This window comes from Colletotrichum fructicola (genome assembly GCF_000319635.2).
Source record: "Colletotrichum fructicola Nara gc5 chromosome Unknown KSG_Nara_v1_contig03, whole genome shotgun sequence".
NCBI classification, from domain to species: domain Eukaryota; kingdom Fungi; phylum Ascomycota; class Sordariomycetes; order Glomerellales; family Glomerellaceae; genus Colletotrichum; species Colletotrichum fructicola.
This window is the reverse complement of record NW_027094053.1, coordinates 5292188-5311770: the sequence shown is the minus strand read 5'-3', so window position 1 is coordinate 5311770 and position 19583 is coordinate 5292188. Positions and strand designations below refer to the sequence as shown.

At 49.8% G+C, this 19583-nt stretch overlaps 8 protein-coding genes across 8 annotated transcripts; 2 read left to right on the top strand and 6 right to left on the bottom strand.

The window, feature by feature from the left end:
* Nucleotides 1-129: 129 nt before the first annotated feature.
* On the bottom strand, nucleotides 130-1808 carry spoVK (Stage V sporulation protein K; the record flags this gene model as incomplete). Its single annotated transcript, XM_066151675.1, has 3 exons — nucleotides 130-816; nucleotides 882-1669; nucleotides 1739-1808. 3 exons carry the CDS (start codon nucleotides 1806-1808, stop codon nucleotides 130-132), a joined length of 1545 nt encoding a protein of 514 aa, XP_066008983.1.
* A 57-nt stretch (nucleotides 1809-1865) lies between these two features.
* Nucleotides 1866-2996, bottom strand: CGGC5_v006284 (uncharacterized protein; the record flags this gene model as incomplete). The annotated part of the gene is made up of 3 exons (XM_066151674.1): nucleotides 1866-2414; nucleotides 2462-2559; nucleotides 2762-2996. The coding sequence occupies 3 exons, from the start codon at nucleotides 2994-2996 to the stop codon at nucleotides 1866-1868; spliced, it is 882 nt and encodes a 293-aa protein (XP_066008984.1).
* A 984-nt stretch (nucleotides 2997-3980) lies between these two features.
* On the bottom strand, nucleotides 3981-5515 carry CGGC5_v006283 (Secondary metabolism regulator LAE1; the record flags this gene model as incomplete). Its single annotated transcript, XM_066151673.1, has 9 exons — nucleotides 3981-4032; nucleotides 4140-4559; nucleotides 4614-4751; nucleotides 4803-4840; nucleotides 4887-5041; nucleotides 5091-5132; nucleotides 5189-5279; nucleotides 5342-5374; nucleotides 5429-5515. The coding sequence occupies 9 exons, from the start codon at nucleotides 5513-5515 to the stop codon at nucleotides 3981-3983; spliced, it is 1056 nt and encodes a 351-aa protein (XP_066008985.1).
* Nucleotides 5516-6264: 749 nt separating this feature from the next.
* CGGC5_v006282 (Cytochrome P450 monooxygenase lolP1) lies at nucleotides 6265-7938 on the bottom strand (the record flags this gene model as incomplete). The annotated part of the gene is made up of 5 exons (XM_032022955.1): nucleotides 6265-6345; nucleotides 6411-6731; nucleotides 6809-7042; nucleotides 7100-7163; nucleotides 7262-7938. The coding sequence occupies 5 exons, from the start codon at nucleotides 7936-7938 to the stop codon at nucleotides 6265-6267; spliced, it is 1377 nt and encodes a 458-aa protein (XP_031880329.1).
* Nucleotides 7939-9636: 1698 nt separating this feature from the next.
* ydaB (putative acyl--CoA ligase YdaB) lies at nucleotides 9637-13414 on the top strand (the record flags this gene model as incomplete). The annotated part of the gene is made up of 5 exons (XM_032022954.1): nucleotides 9637-9926; nucleotides 9988-10779; nucleotides 10846-10935; nucleotides 11016-11853; nucleotides 11921-13414. The coding sequence occupies 5 exons, from the start codon at nucleotides 9637-9639 to the stop codon at nucleotides 13412-13414; spliced, it is 3504 nt and encodes a 1167-aa protein (XP_031880330.1).
* A 574-nt stretch (nucleotides 13415-13988) lies between these two features.
* Nucleotides 13989-14821, bottom strand: MIMI_R132 (Uncharacterized protein; the record flags this gene model as incomplete). The annotated part of the gene is made up of 2 exons (XM_032022953.1): nucleotides 13989-14709; nucleotides 14766-14821. The coding sequence occupies 2 exons, from the start codon at nucleotides 14819-14821 to the stop codon at nucleotides 13989-13991; spliced, it is 777 nt and encodes a 258-aa protein (XP_031880331.1).
* A 1157-nt stretch (nucleotides 14822-15978) lies between these two features.
* On the top strand, nucleotides 15979-18108 carry azaE-3 (Ketoreductase azaE; the record flags this gene model as incomplete). Its single annotated transcript, XM_032022952.2, has 7 exons — nucleotides 15979-16011; nucleotides 16077-16540; nucleotides 16594-16700; nucleotides 17200-17358; nucleotides 17432-17634; nucleotides 17726-17915; nucleotides 17978-18108. 7 exons carry the CDS (start codon nucleotides 15979-15981, stop codon nucleotides 18106-18108), a joined length of 1287 nt encoding a protein of 428 aa, XP_031880332.2.
* A 659-nt stretch (nucleotides 18109-18767) lies between these two features.
* con-6 (Conidiation-specific protein 6) lies at nucleotides 18768-19079 on the bottom strand (the record flags this gene model as incomplete). Its single annotated transcript, XM_032022951.1, has 2 exons — nucleotides 18768-18837; nucleotides 18898-19079. The coding sequence occupies 2 exons, from the start codon at nucleotides 19077-19079 to the stop codon at nucleotides 18768-18770; spliced, it is 252 nt and encodes an 83-aa protein (XP_031880325.1).
* Between the last annotated feature and the right edge of the window lie 504 nt (nucleotides 19080-19583).

The following is a 19583-nucleotide window of genomic DNA, read 5'->3' as shown; positions in this document are numbered from 1 at the left end:
TCGATTAGATAATTCAACTAGCCTTGCCATGGTATTGCATTAAATTTGTAAGATGGAGTCGGTACAACGCCATTCTGTCAGCTCCCAATAGCCTAGGTCACCACTGTGCCTCCGGTGATGCTCATGACGCTACTGAGCTTGATGTGATGCGGCCTTTCTTCCCCTGCGCTCCTCCCACATTTCTTCGAGTATTGGGACAAGATCAGTCGTACTCACCTGCAGGGAACCCACTGCTCCTTTCTTCCCGAACTTGCCCTGCTGCATGTACACACTGCTGATGATCCTTCTGGCCAACGTCTCGACGTCACGACCACTGGCCCACCCCGTTGTGAGGCTAAGACTTTCAAACAGGTCGTGGACAATCTCCGATGAGTCATCACCTTCCACGATGCCGATCCTAAGCTTATGAAGCTGATTCTTGAGATACTGAAGACATGCGTGTGGAGCCATGGGCTCAAATGTGATATGTTCTGGGAATCTGCTTCGCAAACCCGGATTGGTTTGCAGTAAACATTCCATCTCGCGGGTGTACCCGGCCAAGATTATGACCATGTTGTTCCTGTACCGCGGCTGCGTCATGGCATCGACTAGCTCTCCAACGGCTTCCATGTGGAAGTTAGAGCCACTTGTGCCATTGGTGCCCGTGGCCAAACGGTAGGCTTCGTCAATGAATAGCACTTTTCCGAGGCCGGTCTCAAGGGTATTGAGAACTTTGGGACCGGTTTGCCCCACATATTCTCCAACGATATCGGTGACTGAACAAGTCACAACCTCGTCTGTGGAAAGCAGGCCCATGTCGTAGTATAGGCGTCCGATCTTTCGAGCCGTTGAAGTCTTAACAGTGCCAGGCGGGCCCTTTTGAAGATAAAGGCCCATGGAACATGGGGCTTGGGATCAATGTCATGTAGCCGCATGCCGTCAACTAAGAACTGATATCCTTCAAACTTTTCGACAATCTCTCTGAATCCGACGAAGTCTTTGAAGAGGGCTGCTCTGTTTCCCTCAGCCTGTGAAGCCCGATCCCATTGTGGATCGATGTCGGCAGGTTCGACGGCAGGTTGCCCGTGAGAAAGTCCGGATCTGATTCTAGCATTCAGGCGGACCTTCGCCTGGTTGAGTAGGTTCTCGACATCTCCCGCATTGCCGAATTTAGGGTTAATGCGCATGCGACTGATGACTTGTCGAGATACTGCCCTGGCATCCTGTGTCATTTTGAGGTCACATTGCTCGGCTTTTAGATCCATAATCTGGCATAGTTCATCCTCGCTGTACGGGTCAAAGTGTAAAGCGGTTTCTTTGGGGAAACGTCTCTGGAGCCCCGGATTGCAGTTGTTGAACAGTTGACCCATCTCGTAATCGTATCCGACAAGTATGATACATCTGTTCTCCGGATCTGCGAATACGTTCGCAACAATAGTGTCAAGCACAGCTGTGCGATAGACATCCGTCTTGTTGCCGCCTCCATTTGCTCCGGGATACAACATATGTGCGTCGTCGATGATGAGCACGTTTCCACGAGCTTGAGAGAGGATGTCCTGTGTCATCTGCTCCGATTGCCCAAGGTATCTACCAATCAAGTCAGACGGATTTCGGACCATAACCTTTGTTCCAGTCAGAAGCCCGAGGTCAATGAGTATCTGGCCGTATAATGCAGCGACGGTGGTTTTCCCTACTCCAGGGGGTCCGAGAAATAATCTGTTCAGACCTATCTTTAGCGGTTTCACTCCCAGAAGCTCACGTTGATAATTGGTCTGAGAGAAGTCGATGGTATTGCCAATTTCGCTCTTGACTTTGTTTAGTCCGATCATGGTTTGTAGCTTTTTCCATGAGGCGTTGTGGATCCTTGCGTCCTTAGGCTCTGATCCTCAGAGGTCTTGTGGCATGAAGACCATATTCTGCTTGTCGATGACGTCAAGAACTTTGGGGGCTTCGGTGGCGTCCATCTCGCCATCCTTTTGCCGGGCGGAGAGACCTGATGACTGGGAGTCGGAGTTTGTAAGATTGTCAAACCATCGCATGTAATCCGCTTGAAGTCGATGTGCTCGTCTCTTGCATGCCTCGTCCAACTCTTGCTGCAAGTAATCAAACACGCTCCAGCGCTGTTGGGACGACTTTCTTTCTTGTGCCATCCGCCGAGCCAAGGCGCGCAGACTGCCATCCTCGAACCCACCACTAATTGAAAAGCCCCTTTTTTGCATCATACGCACGAGAAGCTGTCGTAGTTCATCATCGCTGTAAATTGGGAGAGTCAACGGGACCGGCAGCTCCTGCAAAGCCTTTTCGCTTTTGTCGATAAAGTCGAGAAGAGCCTTTTCCCTGCAGGAGATAATCACAACAGATGTCTCCGCATCGCCAATGGCGTTGTTCGCGATGCCTGTGTTGGGACAGCTATCAGAAGTGTCGTAGAAGATAACCTGCTCATTGTTAGTTTTGAGCGATGAAACCCATAGTTCTAACCTACCGCAGGATCTTTTTGCGAGTCTGGAGTAGACCGGCTGTCGGGTTCCTCGGAATAGTCATCGTCATCGCCATCGTCGTCAGTATCGTCACGGTCACAATCTTCGTCATCATCAAAGTGATGACGAGGTCCAGAAGTTTGACGATCTCTCGACGTTAGACGATATCGCGACGTCCTAGCAATGTCTGTTCAGCCACAGCTCCGATGGAATAGAGGAACTGCGCGTAAAGCTGTGCAATGGACTTCTTGCCTTCCAGAGTAGGTCAGTTTTATGTTCAACCTCTTTGGTTCAAGAAAATGTACCTGTTCCATCATTCCCGTGGAGAACTAGATGAAGTCGCAACTTCTGATGCTCGTCGCCCGTTTGCTTGCTCGCCTTGACTCTGGCCTTGACAGCAAGAAAATGGGCTTTCACATTTTCAAGACCAACCATAGTCATGAGTTGATCAAGATGTACGTTCTTTTCGTTTTCCTCTTGCTTCTGTCTTAGCCATTCTAGTCTCGATGGTGAATCGTCGTCAATGTCCTCTGGCTTCATGCCGCTGAAAGTAAATTCGGCCCATTGAGGCAAATTTTCAGGCCATGTGGCGACATCTTCGGCTGTCTGCTGCTCCTGATCCGATATTCCTATCGTGACAACTTCAGGTGAAGAGCCACATGTGGAGCTCTCATCACTCTGGGATTCTTATTGCTTTCTGACATTTCGATGCTGTTCTTTTGCTTTTCGTTGTTGGGCGTGGGCTTGAGTAAGGACAGAGAAGAAAACACTGAAGTGATAAAATCATATTGTTCATTGACTTATAAATTTTGAGCCAGACGCAAGGGTTTTCCAACCTGGAGAGCCAGTATGACTTGACTCACAACCCCGCTGGTTTGCCTGCAGAACTGAGGACATCAAGGCAACCAGCAGGAAAGACTTCCGTCGGAATCCCGACAGCCTAGAATTGGCATAGTACCTGCACAATTACCCAGGCTGATCAGTCTGACTGGTCTGAGCAGGCATCGCAGAAATGCTCACCACTATTGTGCAGCCTGACATGAATCCAAATTCCGACGCAATCCGACATGACAACGACAAGAGGTCTTTTCCAATTCTTAACGACATGGTCATATATGGAAGCACCAGAGACTGCACGTGTTTAGTGCCTGTTATCGGCCAGAGGTGACAGGTAGAATCAGCGCAGCTCTCCACTCCCATCGAAACTGAAATGACATATATGTCCTTTACCTTGATCACCGTCGACATGACGTGTGCGATTGTCTCTGAATACCTCCAATATTAAATTATTCTTGGAGACAGCTGCGTTCTATTTTATACCTTGTTTGTCCTTCTCACCTTGAGGGTTCTGGTTTATCAAGATTAGGGATACCTCTATGGGAGGCGTTTTACTGCCAAGCTATTCTGGAAATTGCTTCAACAGACTTGTGGAATTGAATTTATCGGCTTTCAATAATAAGAGAAACCTTCTCTTCGTTCATCATTCTGGAGTATGTGTCTTGATCAAACTCAAACCCAAAGTGTTTAGGATGACCCTGCAACTTTCTCCGCTGGCTTCTGCGCATATATCACCCACCTCCTTGTCATTAGCATCATGGATTCAGCAAACAAATCAAGCCTTTAGCTAGACAGATATGATGGGGAGAATGGGTCAAAGTGAACAAGGTAAAAAGTCAGACTTACATTGGGGTGTAATGGTGGATACTTCTGTCATTCATGTCTTTGCGCACTTCAGACAGAAGAGTCTGAACCTCTGCGTAGCTCCATTTAAGAGCCCTAGTAAACGCTGCGATAGTCCATGCCTCGAGGCCCTCCAAAGCATTAGCAAAAGCCCATTCTCCTAGCTCTTTATAATGCGGATCTTTGGCCCACGGACCGACCGGCCACTTGAACGGGACGATCTTCACATCGACAAAACCAGCCTCCTTGAGCATGGGTACGAGACTTGGGACGTGGACGAATGGGCGCCCAAGGATCTTGCAACATTCGTCGAGCTTGTCCGCCCACTGCCACATAGCATGCTCCGGTGTTAGTGACCCGTCGTCAGATTGGGTACGCGCGTGTCCTTCGAATAATTCCATGTAGCCACCGGGTGCGATGCCACTAGAGATAGCAGGTCAATCATGGAACCTGTTGAGCTATGTCAAAGGCACTAACTTGTAAACTTTCTCGAGAAATGCCGGCCAGTCTGAGATGCTAGATGTCATGCCACGAATATGGACGTAGTCGAAAGGTTCACCATACGCCCACGACTGCTCAATGTCGTCGACTTCGAATTTAACATTTGGTGGAACACTGATAACATGTGAGCAGATGAACTCTATCAGAATGAGAGTCAGAAAATACAATCGATTTTGCACCGGAGTAAGGTCAACGCCTAGGACCTAGGTGTCATTAGCATCCAGTCCTTCTACACAGAAACCAACTTACTTCAGCCTCGGGGTGCTCATCGGCGAACTCAATTGCCCAAAGGCCAGTGCCAGTTCCAATGTCAAGGGCGCGCTTCACACCTGAGTCTTTCTCATTTGGGGGAGCAAGACCAAGCTTGTAATCCAAGGTTAAAAGATAGAGGTTATGTTGCAAATCTGGGTCATGGTTGAGAAAGATTATTGAGAATGTGAGGATACAACTTACCTAGTCTTTCATTCTCTCTCTCATCATTGGGGAAAAGATATTCTGATCCGTATTAGAAATTCCACTGCCACAGGGGGACAAAAGTCTGGGGAGCCTACTCCCGTCCTTGTATATGTGATAAGTTCTTCCGTTCTCCAGGCGATGTTGGAGAATGGAACTAGATAGGCTCGTACTCGATGATACCACAGACTGAGAAGCGTTAGCAGAGTCTTTTGATTATCCGATAACGCGGCATTAGGGGGCCTGTTTACAGGTGCTCTGTCCGAGGCATCGTCCTTTGCGACCTACGGCACAGAGTCAGCGCTATGTTTAATGCTCGTCTATCCGGAATCCCTTACATTGTCGTTTCGAGGTTCAGCTTCGAGAGCGGGGCCAACAGGCGCAGGGCTCCCGGCATCCTTTGTGGTGGTCTGATTGTCGGCCATTGCGGAACGAAGTCATGAGAATGTAAACCGATCGAATATTGTGTAACCAGGCGAGGAACGCAGCCTATTTATATTTATGTCGGATAACGGAGGCCTACCCCTCTTCTTGGCTGATAAGTGACAGGGGGGAATTCGCTTGTTCGTCGCTGTTGGTCCCAACAACGAAAGGAGTTGTCGTGTCTGCAATAAAGTGGAACAAATTGGTGGCTGTTGGTGCAGCCATTCTGCCTAGGTGCCATTCGGACCAACGGATATACGGTTGAAAGTTGACGAAAAGCTGATGAGATAACAGAAGTTACGTAGCCTAAAAGCTCTTGCGATCTTCCATGTATCTAGCTACCTTCTATTGGTCGTCAAAGCTCAAGTTTTCAAGTTTTGAAGAGCACATCACATGTCATGGGGGAACGGGCCAAAGTGCATCTTACCAGAAATTTTTATATGGAACAATAATTAGTCACTAAGTTACGTGCCCACTCACACGTGGACCTTATGCTGCTGAAAGTCTGATCGAGCCTGGGATCATTGATGATTGAGGGCTAGCTGCAGTCCGCCCGTCGTCAAAGAAGTTGATATCGGTAATGAGAAAAGAAAGATTTCTGACGGGCTAAGTAAAGGCTCGGGAGTGAAACTCCCAGCCGCCTTATGTACTCTCTTTGCTTCGAGGATTGACCAGAAACTCTTGCAGGTAATTGATCCCGTCAAACCTTGCCGCCCCATGTCATATATCTGAAGTTAGATGCTCTTTCCCATCATGTCGACTCCGTCTCGCGAACTTTGATAACAACCGACATAGAAGCACTCGTCGGCAGAAACTCGAAGTTACGGATAAGCTAGGGTTGGTAATGTTAGGGCGCTATATGTCGAGTTGTTTTCCAGAATGATTAAAAAGACTCACAGTGACAAAGATCTTGTTCAGCTCTATCATGGCCACCGCCTTGCCCGCACACTGCCACCTGCCAGCACCAAAAACCAGCTCGGTTCGTTTTTTCCATTCTTTAACCGTGACCGCATCGGCTTCGAGCCATCTCTGGGGTCGAAATATGTGGGCGTCCTCTCCGAATAGCTGTGTATCGTGCGTCACTGACCACGTGTCGTGTGCAACTCTTGTACCTGGAGGCAAAAATGTACCCTCGTGCACATCACCTTCAGACCCGACCTGTTTCATGAGCAAGCCAGTGAATGGTGGGTGAACACGGAGGGACTCGTAAATGACTGCCTAAAAAGATCATTGTTAGCGCGAAGCCCAGGAACTTGATCGCAAATATCAGCTCGTCATGTGCGGCCTGGGTTTACCTGAAGAAAAGGGAGTTTCAGAGCCTCGGTGTTGGTGATGGGGTCAGAGATTCTTCCGTTTGAAATCGCTGTCATAACTTCCTCTTCAAGCCTTTTGAAAGTGGAAGGATTGCTCAGTAGATACTGCATTGTCCACTTGATGGCCTTTGCGGCTGTATCGGAACCAGCGACCATTGGAAACATGATTTCAGACTGCGCGGAGCGTTGGTCAAGCCCACGGCGAATGAAAGATCCCTATTCAATTTGTAAACGATCTACAATGAAATCCGATGTTTTCTTAGATTGGCTTACAAGTAGGTCGGGCTCGTCCTTTGCATCCGGAGCGAAGCGTTTCACAACGTGCTGCTGGGCAAGTCTGTAGGCGACACCGGTTAACATGATAATGATCTCCCAAGCCGCAGGGTTGCGCCTTGGACTTCAACCATCTAGTTCACAGATAACCAGTTGACTTACCCCATAATCTTTCCGAAACCACTCGAATCCGTCGGCTTTGGGCCCAAGAGTCTCAGCACGAGATCCGACGTGAAGATCATCTGAAGCGCGGGAATGTCCGTGAAGAATTGCAGCACATCTATAGCGATATTCGACGTTCTGATAAGGCCAAAGACATCCGTGTCTTTCTGCAGAAGTCCGATAGGCCGACCAAACGACATCCTCGACCGCGCATCCATGGCGTAGTAGTCTGCAAGGCGGCCGAAATCGACAGACTCTGAATCCGAGGGCTTAGAGACCTGGTCCTTTTCGCCTGTTTCAGGAATGTTGGCAGCCTTTGACCTCGACGTGTACTTAAGGCGGATCAAATCGACCAGTTCCGCGATTCCCGAGTCAATACTGGCCTCTAGTCCTGGAATGTCCTTTCCCACGTAACCTGGAGAAAGTCTCGTCCTCAATGAGTGATGAGCAGACTTGTCAAGCACGCTACCCATCATATCGTGGTATGGGTCTAGCCGAGTCGCCTTGTACCAGCTGCTGCGCTCATAAGTGGACTTCGCTGCTGACATGCGCCTAATAAGCTCCGGATCGGACGTGATCACATCGTTAGGACCTATACGAACGAGCTTGCCATACTGTGCCGTGAGCCTGGCGTATTCAGAATACGCGCGGGAGCCATGACAGCGGATTCTGAACATCGGCCAGTACGAGAAAGAACATGGGAATGGGCCAGGTAGATGCCATAAGCGACTCCATGACCTCACGATGGCAATGAGGAAGTATGATACGATGGCAACATAGAACAGTCGGCTAGTGAATACCAAAGATGAGAAATGTGCCGTTGAAGATGTCAAAAACGTCATTTTTTTCGATATTGATGATACTAGAATTGGGGATGTTAAAGGGAACCAAAACAGATGGGGTTGTGAGGAAGGGAGCAAGGCCTCTTTTTGAGGTCTTGCTAGGTGAAAAACGTGCGCGCAGATTGTAAGATGGGCTTGAAAATGAGCAAGCGCAACTGCCAGATCCCGATAACCAAAGCATTCCATGAAAGAAATCGCCCGATTTAACATCTCTTACGAGCTGCTGCAAGGGGCTAGGAAGACACTTACCGTCGTAACTTGTAAGAATGAGAATCCGCTGAATCCTTGTCAGCAAGGCTTTGGTTGGTGGACTTCGGGGAAGTAGTTCTGTTAGTAACAATTGGACCAATGCACACACAGTATGCAGGTGGTCAGCGGATTCTCATTCTGTCAAGTCGTGACGGTATTCTGGCGTATGCAGGGAGTCAACGAGAAATATTGGCACTAGGAGATTTGGCGCCATTTTAATGAAACACTTTTGGAAATACTTCGGTGATCTCGCTAACGCATTACAGTAGGTAATGGGGCAGACATGATGGAAGGCATGGGCGCTCTCCATGACGCTAGACCGAGATCTATGTCAGGCCATGTGGATTGTCGCAACCGCATCCATCTTTCACTGCCGCAATCCAGGGTCGAAGTAGGGGTTCTTTTGATAACATTCAATGTCACAATTACCGATTTTAAGTTTCTACTGTGTGGGACTTGCCTCCCCGGCAACTGCGGGTTCGGGATCACGAACTGGGGACAGAAGAGTGTCGAGTCAGGACTCAGTGAACGAGAATCAATTTATTCGTATGCGCTCATGGCCAATCAACTAACCATTCAAATAATTCCATGTTCTGCTGATATTAATAGAGCGGTGAGTGAAAGACTCGTACGGGTCGAGGACAAATCCTAGGAACTCTCAACATACGAGTGCCACCGGTGTCGCCGGTGTAACCGATGCCACTTGTGCCATAAACTTGACGTTTTACAACATGTGTGTGAGCATCTGTCACTCTCTCAGTAAATTCACTCTTCAAATTTTCAAAACAACTTGCATAACCTCCGAACATCAGTAAACCAAACATGGTTGCCCCAGTGTCAGCATCACTTGATCTCAGCGTAGCCGATGGTCCGCCTCTCGATCTTTCAGGAGTTCCTGACGCCTGGGATGGCTTGCTTATGGCTATAAAAAGCCACCCAAACGAGTTGGCCTTGGTGTGTTCTCATCAGCCGCATGATCTGTTTGGCTTTTCTAGTCTTGGCCCTTCTGCCTCTGGAGACACAAGTCCCGAGAATGAATCTCAGTCGTATCTTCGCTGGACTTTTCAAAATCTTGCTCAAGCTATCCACAAGCTTGTGGTGGCCAAAAGGTCCATAGTCGCAGATGCTGATCTACTGGAAGAACTCGGCCCGGGAACCCCGGTGGTAACATTTCTCCAGAATGGTGCGGACTTTGTACTTGCGGCTTGGGCATCTGTTGCAACAGGCTGCACCTTGACCCCCTTGAATCCACTGTCACTCAAAAATCGCGATGAAGCAGCTCACATGCTCAGAACAGCTTTGAGTCTTGCCCCCGATGATCATGGCCTGAGGTTTATCTACGCTGCCAACTCAGATGGGGCCAGAGATATTGATGAGCTGGGTATTGACAACAACATTTTTGGACCCCACGTTGTCAAGATATTGGCTTCGGGGTCCAAAATGAGAGAAGGCTGGCTTCGCCTTGATGATTTGATGTTGTCTATCGATGGCAATGGCAGAAGTGATTTGTGCCACTCCAACCCAATTCTTGGCCTTGAAGGCAAGGATCATGCCCAGGCCGGCATCGTTCTCTTGTATGTTAACCCAAAACTGACAGTCGTCTCAAAACCTTGGCGGTGCTGATTTTTTGAGTAGCACAAGCGGTTCAACAAGCAGGCCCAAGGGCTTATTCTGCCACCACACGGTCTTGAACACTTACACGAATAGCCGACTCCTACTTTCACCGTCTCATATTCTCCCACAAATCGGCTCGAGAGTATGCAGTATTCTCCCGAATAACCATGGAAACGGCTGGTCCTGTATTCAAACTGCACACGGCCGCGGTGCGGCCCTGGTCTTCCCCGGCCCGGCGTTCTCGACCCCGGAAGCATTGCTATCTACCTTTCGCCAAGAACAGATCACGCACACGCTGTTGGTTCCGACTCTGATCCACGCTTTGGTTGCAGCTATGGAAAAGGATCAGCCCCCGCTTGGATCACTTATCAGCGTCACCTTTGGCGGAACGATTTTGACCAGGCAGGAAGTGCTCGCGACAACCAAAGTTCTCGGGGCTAAAGTTGTCGAAAACGCTTATGGTTGCACCGAAGGCGCGCTCACCAGCACCGGCAGTGTGTGTATTTCTGGCGCAGGTCCCGACATTTATTTCTTTGGATCGGAAGAGATGTCTGTGGGAAAGCCGCCGATGGGCCATGGTATCAAAATCGTAGATCCTGCCACGGGCCGTATTGTTCCACGCAACATCACAGGAGAGATCCACGGATATGGTCCTATGATATACCGTGAAGGAAGATGGGGATACATCCAGCATGAAGAACAGAAGGCATTTTACACTGAGGAAGAGACAGGCAGAGTGTGGTTTCAGACCGGAGACATGGGAAGAATGGACGAGAACGGGGATCTCTTCATCACCGGACGTTACAAGGATATGTATGTGCGGCTCTATGGACGTTCAACGTCTCGGATATCTTGCGTTAACTGACCGATGCTTTGCAGGATTATCCGCGGCGGTGAAAACATTTCGCCCGCCGCTATTGAGGCTGTTCTTATGAAGAACCCTACCTTTCGCCCTCTTAATCCACAAGTGTAAGTTATTGACTTCTGCGCATCTCTACTTCAGTCCTACTTGGTTGTCGCAGAAAGTGCTAACACGATGCGCTCTTCAGTGTCGGCATCAGGGACACCATCGCCGGAGAGGTTCCCGCTGTGGTGATCAAAGGTGATCAACAAGCTACTGCGGTCGAAAAGGCAGTTCGAAAAACCGTGCTCCAGAGTATGACCACGATGCATGTCCCGGATCTGGTTATCAATATCAAGGATCTCGACCTGGCAGACTTTCCCAGAACGACTTCGGGTAAGATCCAGAAGTTCAAGCTGAAGCAGGCTCTAGCAGCCCATCTTGACAGGCAGGCTACTTCCGGGGCAGCCAGCACATTGTCCGGGCTCAAACAGCATGACGAAGAGCAAGTCAAAGCCATTTGGACGACGGCCCTCGGGCTGGGCAATACGTCTCAGCTGGATATCAACATGCCTCTTGGGCAGCACATTGACAGCATCACCATGATGCGTGTCCGCGACAAAATCAGAAAGCAAACAGGTATAGCTCTTCCATTAGCAGCCATGGCTCAAGCATCGACTGTTGCGGAGCAGATCGAACTTCTGCGCAGCCTGTCAGCCGACCATAAAACAACGTCAACGATCAAGGACACAAATGTGGGGCATCTTGCCACACAGCAAAGAAGGATGGCAGCCGCCAATGACAGGATTGCAACACGAGAACCTCTTTCAATAGAAGAATTGGTGGATATCGCCCCCAATCCGACACTTTACGAATTCATCAAGGATAGGGTTCTGGAATCTATCTCGCCATGCGGCTTCGGGTGGGAAGATGTTGAGAACGTCTGCCCTGCGAATGACTCGAATGCTGTGCAGGCTCAGTGCGGTTTCTACGATACCATCAATTTCAACATGGCTATCAGTACCAAGCAGAAGACAACTAAAAAGGTATTTCATCACTATTCATTTCTCATATCTACGTCTCAAGACACTAATAGAACATTTTTCTGCTTAGCAACTTCGCACTGCCGTAGAAGCGGCGTTGCTCAATCAACCCATCATGTGCTCGTTCATGGTCTGGGATGCAGACTGGCGCGGTGTCAATCCCAAGACAAAGGAAGCGTTCCACGTCATCATGCGCCCGTCGGCAAAGTATTTCGACTTGGCCATACAAGACGGCGGTGCCGTACGCTGCTTGAGAGATCTTGAGGAGATCGCACTCGGCAATACTGCTGAGGCTCATCGATTCCCAGCACCGCAACAGAACACGTTCCCCGGGCCGCTTTATCGAGTCATGCTCTTCGACGTAGAAGAGACCGGCACTGCGGCGATGGTGACATCCGCAAACCACTCTATCAGTGATCATTCTGCAGGACAGTTATTCCACGATGACCTCGACCGAGCCGTCGCTATGGCTGCTTCAGGCGGTTTGACTGCCGCCAGTATCCAAGCACAGCTACGAGAGTACAAGGACTACAAGCCCTATTTGGACTTATGTCACGCTTTGCGCACCTCTCCGAGGGCTATGGCGGCTGTAAATTGGCATGTCGATCGTCTTGCCTCTCTGCCAAACCATGTCGATGCTGGGGCATTGTGGCCAAGTCCGACCTTCTGGATGCAAGTCTCACTAGATGATCATTATGGAGAAAGCCATCAACTGCAGCACAGCTTCTCAATGCCAGCCCTGAAAGCAGACCCCACGGACTCCACGACAGTATCTACATCCACCATTGTCAAAGCCGCATTGGCCTTAGCAAGCGCGAGTCGGAGTGGCTACACGACGACGGAAGCCGCAACAGGGCGCAAATCGAGGGTGGCCGTATTCTCTAGCGTCGAAGCCGCGAGATTACACTACAACCCCTTTCTGCCGCAGTCCGTCACGTACACCGACATGCCACGCCGCGGAGAGGAGCACGATAGGTCTCTGCAGTGGGAGGCCGGCGACGTGGCAGGCCCTACAGTGCAAATAGTATGCAACGTGGTGGAGATGCCGAGATGTGGCAGCGAGCGGGAGACAGTTTCCGAATTCCTGCGTAGAATGCAGCGAGAGCAGGAGCTTCAAACCAGACACGCGTCCGCACCTTGGCGGGCTATCATGGACAAGCTCGAAGACCCTAACGCCGAGAACAGGCCCTGGCCGCTTCTGCCTCTGATTCATGGCTCACTTATGTTCAACTGGGCCCCTGGACTCGGTGAGAGCGCACCCCAGTCACGGTCTTCCACGGAGGATGCTAGGCTCTCCCACTTCGAAAATATGGACATGTTGAAGTCGGTGCAAAAGCCACGAGTCGGACTCGTGGTCTCTGCAGGCTCCAGTAGTCGTGGCTGTGGAGCAGCAGACGAAAGTGCTGTGACCACCGTGTTCTTGCATCTCAGGGGGGCCGGGCTCGAGTGGAGTTCTGGAGACAGTATGGCCTCTTTCGCCGGGGAGATAGAGGCAATGGCTCAATGGTTGTCGGCTAAGGAGAACCAGGGGCTCCTCATTCACAACGCACTCGGTCTTGAGTGAATTGTCGGGAGTCATCACCCATGTACACGTTACTATCCACGTGAAGTTTTAGTTTTCAATTATCCATATTTGTGGGTCCTTGCAAGAGTCATTTGAGCCAAACTTGCGAAGTTGTTCATGTCCCTCTCAAGTGAATCAATCCAGAAAAGCCTTGCCGGCCGGTACTCGATTCAGGTCTTTGAGGTACGAAGTCCCGACCACACACAAGAGGAAACATCTGGAGCACGCAACACGGACTCGTCAAGGGTCCACGCTGCTGGAAGGTATCACATGTTGAATTCCGGGGTTTGTCCCCTGGAAGCGGGTGGTTTGTTCATTAATGGTTGTAAAGGAGGAGGACCTAAGACTCGACGGAGATGATCGTGGGTACTTGGATTGTGATTTAATCTTTTCTATTCAGCTCTACGCAGCATGATGCGAATGCGTCCTTTCATTTTGATTGGTTCCTATGACCTGAGCCCCACCAACGAGGGACCGTCTTCCCTTCCATCGTGACAGTTACATTTATGATATTGAAGCAAATGGCTGTCTATGCTCTACCACAATTCTATCCGAAACTCTCTTCAGCTGACGCTCAGTCGTCCTCGACAATCAACTCCCTCTCGGGGTTAAGCGTGGGCGGGAATAGCTGGGGCACCTTGTTGACCCACATCTGCGACCCTGCTTGAGTGGCCTGCGCTTCGAAGGCTGCGCATCGAATGAGAGAATCGACTGCAGCAGGCGGGTTGTAGCTTTCCTCGTTGTACCTGTTCAAGGTATAGTCGTCGAACACAATGGTGCCTCCAACCTCGAGCATGCCCCAGGCGAGGACGGCGTCGTGCAAGACATCAAGAGCGACGTGAGATCCGTCGATGTAGATGAAGTCAAAACGAGCACCTTGGTGCTTGAGTGTTGGGAGGGCGTCTAGGCTGGACCGCTTGATGACGGTAAGCTTGTCGACATGACGGCATTTCCCGATGTTGGATCGGAAGCGCTTCTCCAAAGAGGGGATGTCGTAAGCATCGAACTCTTTGTATGTGTCATTCTGGAACTCCATGCTTCCACCGAAGGTATCGACGGCGGTAAATGTCGACTCCGGATGATCCATGAGGTTGTCGAGAATCCACGTAGCGGAACCGCCCTCGAAGGACCCAACTTCCAAAACTCTCAGCTTTTTCCCACGGAGAGAGCTGGTGCGCTGTTCCCAGTGCTCGATCGTCCTGTCGAACCATCGATGCTGAAAGTTGAATCTGCTGCGGTCCATCTGCTGAGTAGCAGTGATAGTTGTGGTCGACATGTTGACGAGTTTGTTTGTCCTGAAAGAGAAATGAGTATGGTATGCGTGACAGGGTCTGCTTTGAAAGAGACTGACAATTTGGACAGAAGGACTGAAGCGTGACGGACTGGTCTCAGATGCAGTGGCTTCATCGTCAAAGGTTGCTTAATATATCGAAAATCGCCCATCGCTTTCAAATGGAACCCTGCCACCGCTTGTAAGCTACCCTCTGGATGTTCCGCCAAATCAAGGGTCCAACGATTCGTATCTTCGACGTATCTTGTATTCATATATTTAGAGTTTAGTGTTCTCCACCGCGGCTTCAAGTGCCGACACACCCTAGACTACTCCATAGATGCAGCTGTTAGAACTGAATCATACGTAGCTCCCTGGAGACTTTGGTCGGGTATTATTCATCCGTGGCACTGGGACGACATGCCTCGGACTCCTGTAGTGCTGTGTTCAGAAACTCAAAATAGTATATCGTATCAACTTATCGAGGTCAGAATCCGCTCCCCCCTATCCACCGGGGATGGATTGGTCAAATTGTTACTAACAGAACTACTTCCCAAAGCTGGCCTATCAAAGCCTTTTATACAAGGGGTGAGCGGATTCTGAGGTGAGAAAGTTGATACGGTTCATTGATTGGAGGAAAAGATTGAACACAGGATCCTTCGGGGTCTCCGGTACAAAGTATGTAAGATCAGACTTCCGCAACATCAACAGCAACAGTCGAAGCTCTCCCTGTTCTCTCAAGTACACCTTAGGGGCGTTGCGGTGTCACGAGATGCAGCTTAAGGAAACTGGCCAAAAACGACACCGAATTCCCATGCTCAATATTTTCATGACTCGTTCACTCACCGCCTAGTTCTTGAACGGTGACGCAGAAACTTTACTTAATTGCGCCTTCAAGTTACGTCCGCGGGCCGCATTTAGTTTCGACACCTTGCGGACAGCTCGGAATAGCATCTCAGCTCAGTCTCACAGTACGGCCTTTGTGGCTGCCTACACGGCCTGGTCTTCGTTGTGGAGATCTATGGAGATTAAAGACAGCGATTTCCGCTCGAGTTCCTGTTGGTGAGAGTTAACATGCACTATTGAAGTGACAGACGTTGACATGACTGAATCATTGACAGTGACGCCCGCCATGGAGGGGCTCCGGCACCGTCTATCATGCCTGATCCCGACGTTTCTCAAATGCATCAATTACACCCAACCTGCGAAATCGAGTAAAGACGCCCTCCGAGAGGCCATTATCTCAAGAGGTCGTGAGGCAGGCGTGCATGTCAATTCGGACGATGGTTCGAGAATGAGATTCGAGGCCGGCCTGGCTGTAGCTGCGGTATGTTGATCCCCAAGTTGCATTTATACAACTGAGGAACCTGTTCAAGCTAACGTTCTGCGCAGGAGATGTATCCCCTTCATCCTTTCGATATCCAGGTTCACATTGGCCTTTTCACCTGGCTTGGGTTCATCATTGATGACCTCAACGCCGAGCTGGGCCCAAACTTGGCAAACTTTCAGTCACGATTCTCACGGGGGGATCTACAACCCTGCAGCGTCCTAGAGTGCTTTGCCGACGTCCTGAGGTCCACGACCGACTACTATGATCCCGTTGTCGCTAATCTGATCGTGCTCTCCGCGCTGGCTTTTGTCAACTCCAACGCCATCGAGATTCGCCGAGACTACCAGGCCATTGTCCCGTCGATGGAGGCTCCCAGCTGGCCGTACTATTTCCGGGACAAAGAGGGTCTGCCTGAAGTTTACACGTACTTCTGCTTCTACAGAGACATGTGTCCTGACATATCGCGCTTCATGCCGGCGGCGCCAGAGATGGGGAAGTTCATCAACTTAACAAACGACATTTTGTCGTAAGTGAAATCACTATCAAGCATTGCGGCAGGTACTGACCGATATCCAACAGATTCTATAAGGAAGAGAAGGCCGGAGAGGTCAGGAATTACATACACAAGAGCGCACTCTGTTCCGGTCGTAGTCCTCTTGAAGTACTAGAATCAACTATTGCGGAAAGTGCGCTTGCTTACAGCCGAACTGAAGCTATTTTGAGGGATAGTCATCCCTATGATGAATTATGGCATGCCTATGCAATGGGATATATAGCGATGCACTTCAATACCCGTCGATACTACCTTTCAGAAATAACATTATAGAGATGATTTCTCTCTTTATCATTTGACGTTGCTTCCCTTTCCCAAGTAAAAGGTGGGTACATGCCAAATATGGGTTCAGCATGATGAGGAGATTCGGAGCTAGGTTAAGCTTAAATCCACACATCGGTATCAAGCTTATCGATAGCCCTACAGAACTATGAAAGTTTCAAATGCATTGTCGTTGGCCCTCGTAATCCCTGAAATGAACGATAACTCTCCATCACTTCACTAGCAATTCAGTCCATCCAGTCTTTCATTGCAGCCAAGATGACCAGAGTCCTGCCTACTGGTGGAAGTGGCTTCATCGCCACTCGAACCCAGCCATCGACGTGACGACGGGTATACTTCGTGCGATCAAGAACGGCGCTCTATCCGTGAAGCGAGTGGTTATCATGTCGTCTTTTGGTTCATGATGGATATCTCCAAGGGCTTGTGGCCCGACCACACCTACAAGGAGAAGGACTGGAACCCCATCACGCTCGAGGAAGCCTTAGAGAACCCGGGGTTCGGTTATTCTAGTACGGGATCAGTCCACCTCTAGCAACCAACGCTTTTCCAAACTCGACTAACATTTTTCTGGTACCGCAACAGCAAGCAAGACCTTCGCTGAGAAGGCCGTCTGGAGTTTTGTAGAGAACGAGTCTCCAGGCTTCACCCTATCGACCATCAACCCTCCGCTCGTGTTTGGCCCGGCCGTGCAGGAGCTGGCTTCGTTTGACGCGCTCAACACCTCGAATCAGTTTATCAGAAGCTTCATCCTTGGTTCCGCGAAGAAAGAGATTGCTCCTACAACGGTAAGTAAACTTGTCCCTCTTCAAGCCATCCGACAGCAAAAGCTGTCAGCGTTCACGAATATGAAGCTGACCGGAACGACTTGGCACGCAGAACCCCATTTTCGCAGACGTTCGCGACGTAGCTTTCGCTCACGTCATGGCCGTGGAGAAGGAACAGGCAGCAAACCAGCGCTTCTTCATCACCGGCGGCTGCTGTTCCAACCGCCAGATCATCGACATCATCCGCAAGAACTTCCCGGAGTACAAGTCTGCACTCCCTTCTAAGTGCACCAAGGGTGGCGGTTAGTTTCTCTTGCTGTTATGGAACGTCAAAGAACTTCAAGGACTGACAACAGAGACGCAGAACTGCCGGACAAGGTGTACAAGGTGAACAACCAAAGAAGCATCGATGTTCTAGGAATAAAGTACAGGAGCTTTGAGGAATGCGTGGTGGACACTGTTCGGTCGTTTGGTTCCGTCCAGAAATTGATTTGATAGGCATAGTGCGTGGGGACTTGGTGAACACTTGGAAAGCGCAATCGTTGTAACATGCGGTGGTATAGACATGTACAACAGAGAATGTGGTAAGGATTGATATATCACCTGTTATTTGAGTGATGTCTTCAAACGCAATGAAGTATGGCACATACATCAAGGCCTTGCATACATTTCCCAAGGACGACTGTCACTGAATCAGCCAATCGTCGCAAATCGTAAGAGGTCAACCAAGGCTTTCGTAAGAGGTCAACCAAGGCTTCGCTTCCTCTCGTATGCACAACTGGTACCAAATTGGGGTGCAGCATTGTTATTTGAGACTCGAGGACTGCAATTATTCCCTTGTGGATTCCAAGTCCAAGACGCCATGCGGATGGCTACGTGGGGAAGATTGTGTTATATAAGATCACGATTTGAAATTAAGCAGTTGCTTATGAATATAATAGCAACGGTGATAGAGCCGGCGTATTGATCACTCGCTCCATACCGCCACCATTTTGTGTATGGTTGAAACGTTCGTTGAGTTTAACAGTGTTCTCATTGAGTGCTTGCATGCGCCAAGCAATGAATAGTGGCTAAGATACAGTGACATAACTCGTCCATATAACATCTGCCCCTGCTCCAACTAATGGAATAAAAAATCATTTAAGTCGCTCGCTTTACATATTGTCAAGACGCTCCTTGGCGGACTGCTTAGCCTCATCGGAGACGTTGGGGTTCTTGAGGGTGCTGTTGAGGTAATAATCAGCAAATGCTCTCGGACGCGGTAGGAGGTGGGGAAGGACTTACGCCTTGAGACCACCAGCAACGTTGCCAGGGTTCTTGTCCTCGTTGTCGCCAGACTTGGGGACGTCACCACCGTTGAACTCGTTCTCGAGAACGGCCTTAGAGTTCTTCTTGCTCTCCTCGGAGGTGTTGGGGTTGTTGATGTTGGCCTTGTGGCCGCCGGCGATCTGAGCTTCGGTAGGCATGTTGGTAGTTTGGTGGTGTTGATTGAAAGTTTAATAAAGGGTTTGTTGGGCTGTGAAGCTTGATGGTTGTAAATGCTGAAGTTATTTATTGTGTGATGATGAGAAGAAGACTGTAGATGGGGTTGCAGGAATGATCCCTTCTTATAGAACTTCGCTGACGGCTATCCCAACGTGTTGACATACGGAGCTTGGGTGATGTGCTTCGGAAAGACAAAGCTCAGCTCAGTTGTGTCAGAGCCAAAGCCACAAACCCTCGGCAAGCTTACATCACAGCTAGTAACAGCACATGGGGAAAGGGCTGGGTGGAGGAATTCGATGTAATGATGGCATCATTGACTCTAAACGCCGCGTCTAACCTGCGTCTCTCGCATGAGATGCTCGTCACAAACGGGCTGGAGAGCGTGGGCCGGCCGGCATCCAGCCGCAGCTACCGGGCCAACGCCCGAGCGGGGGAAGGAAACCTGCCAAGAATCCATGATACCGCTTCTCTTTGGCATCTTTCTC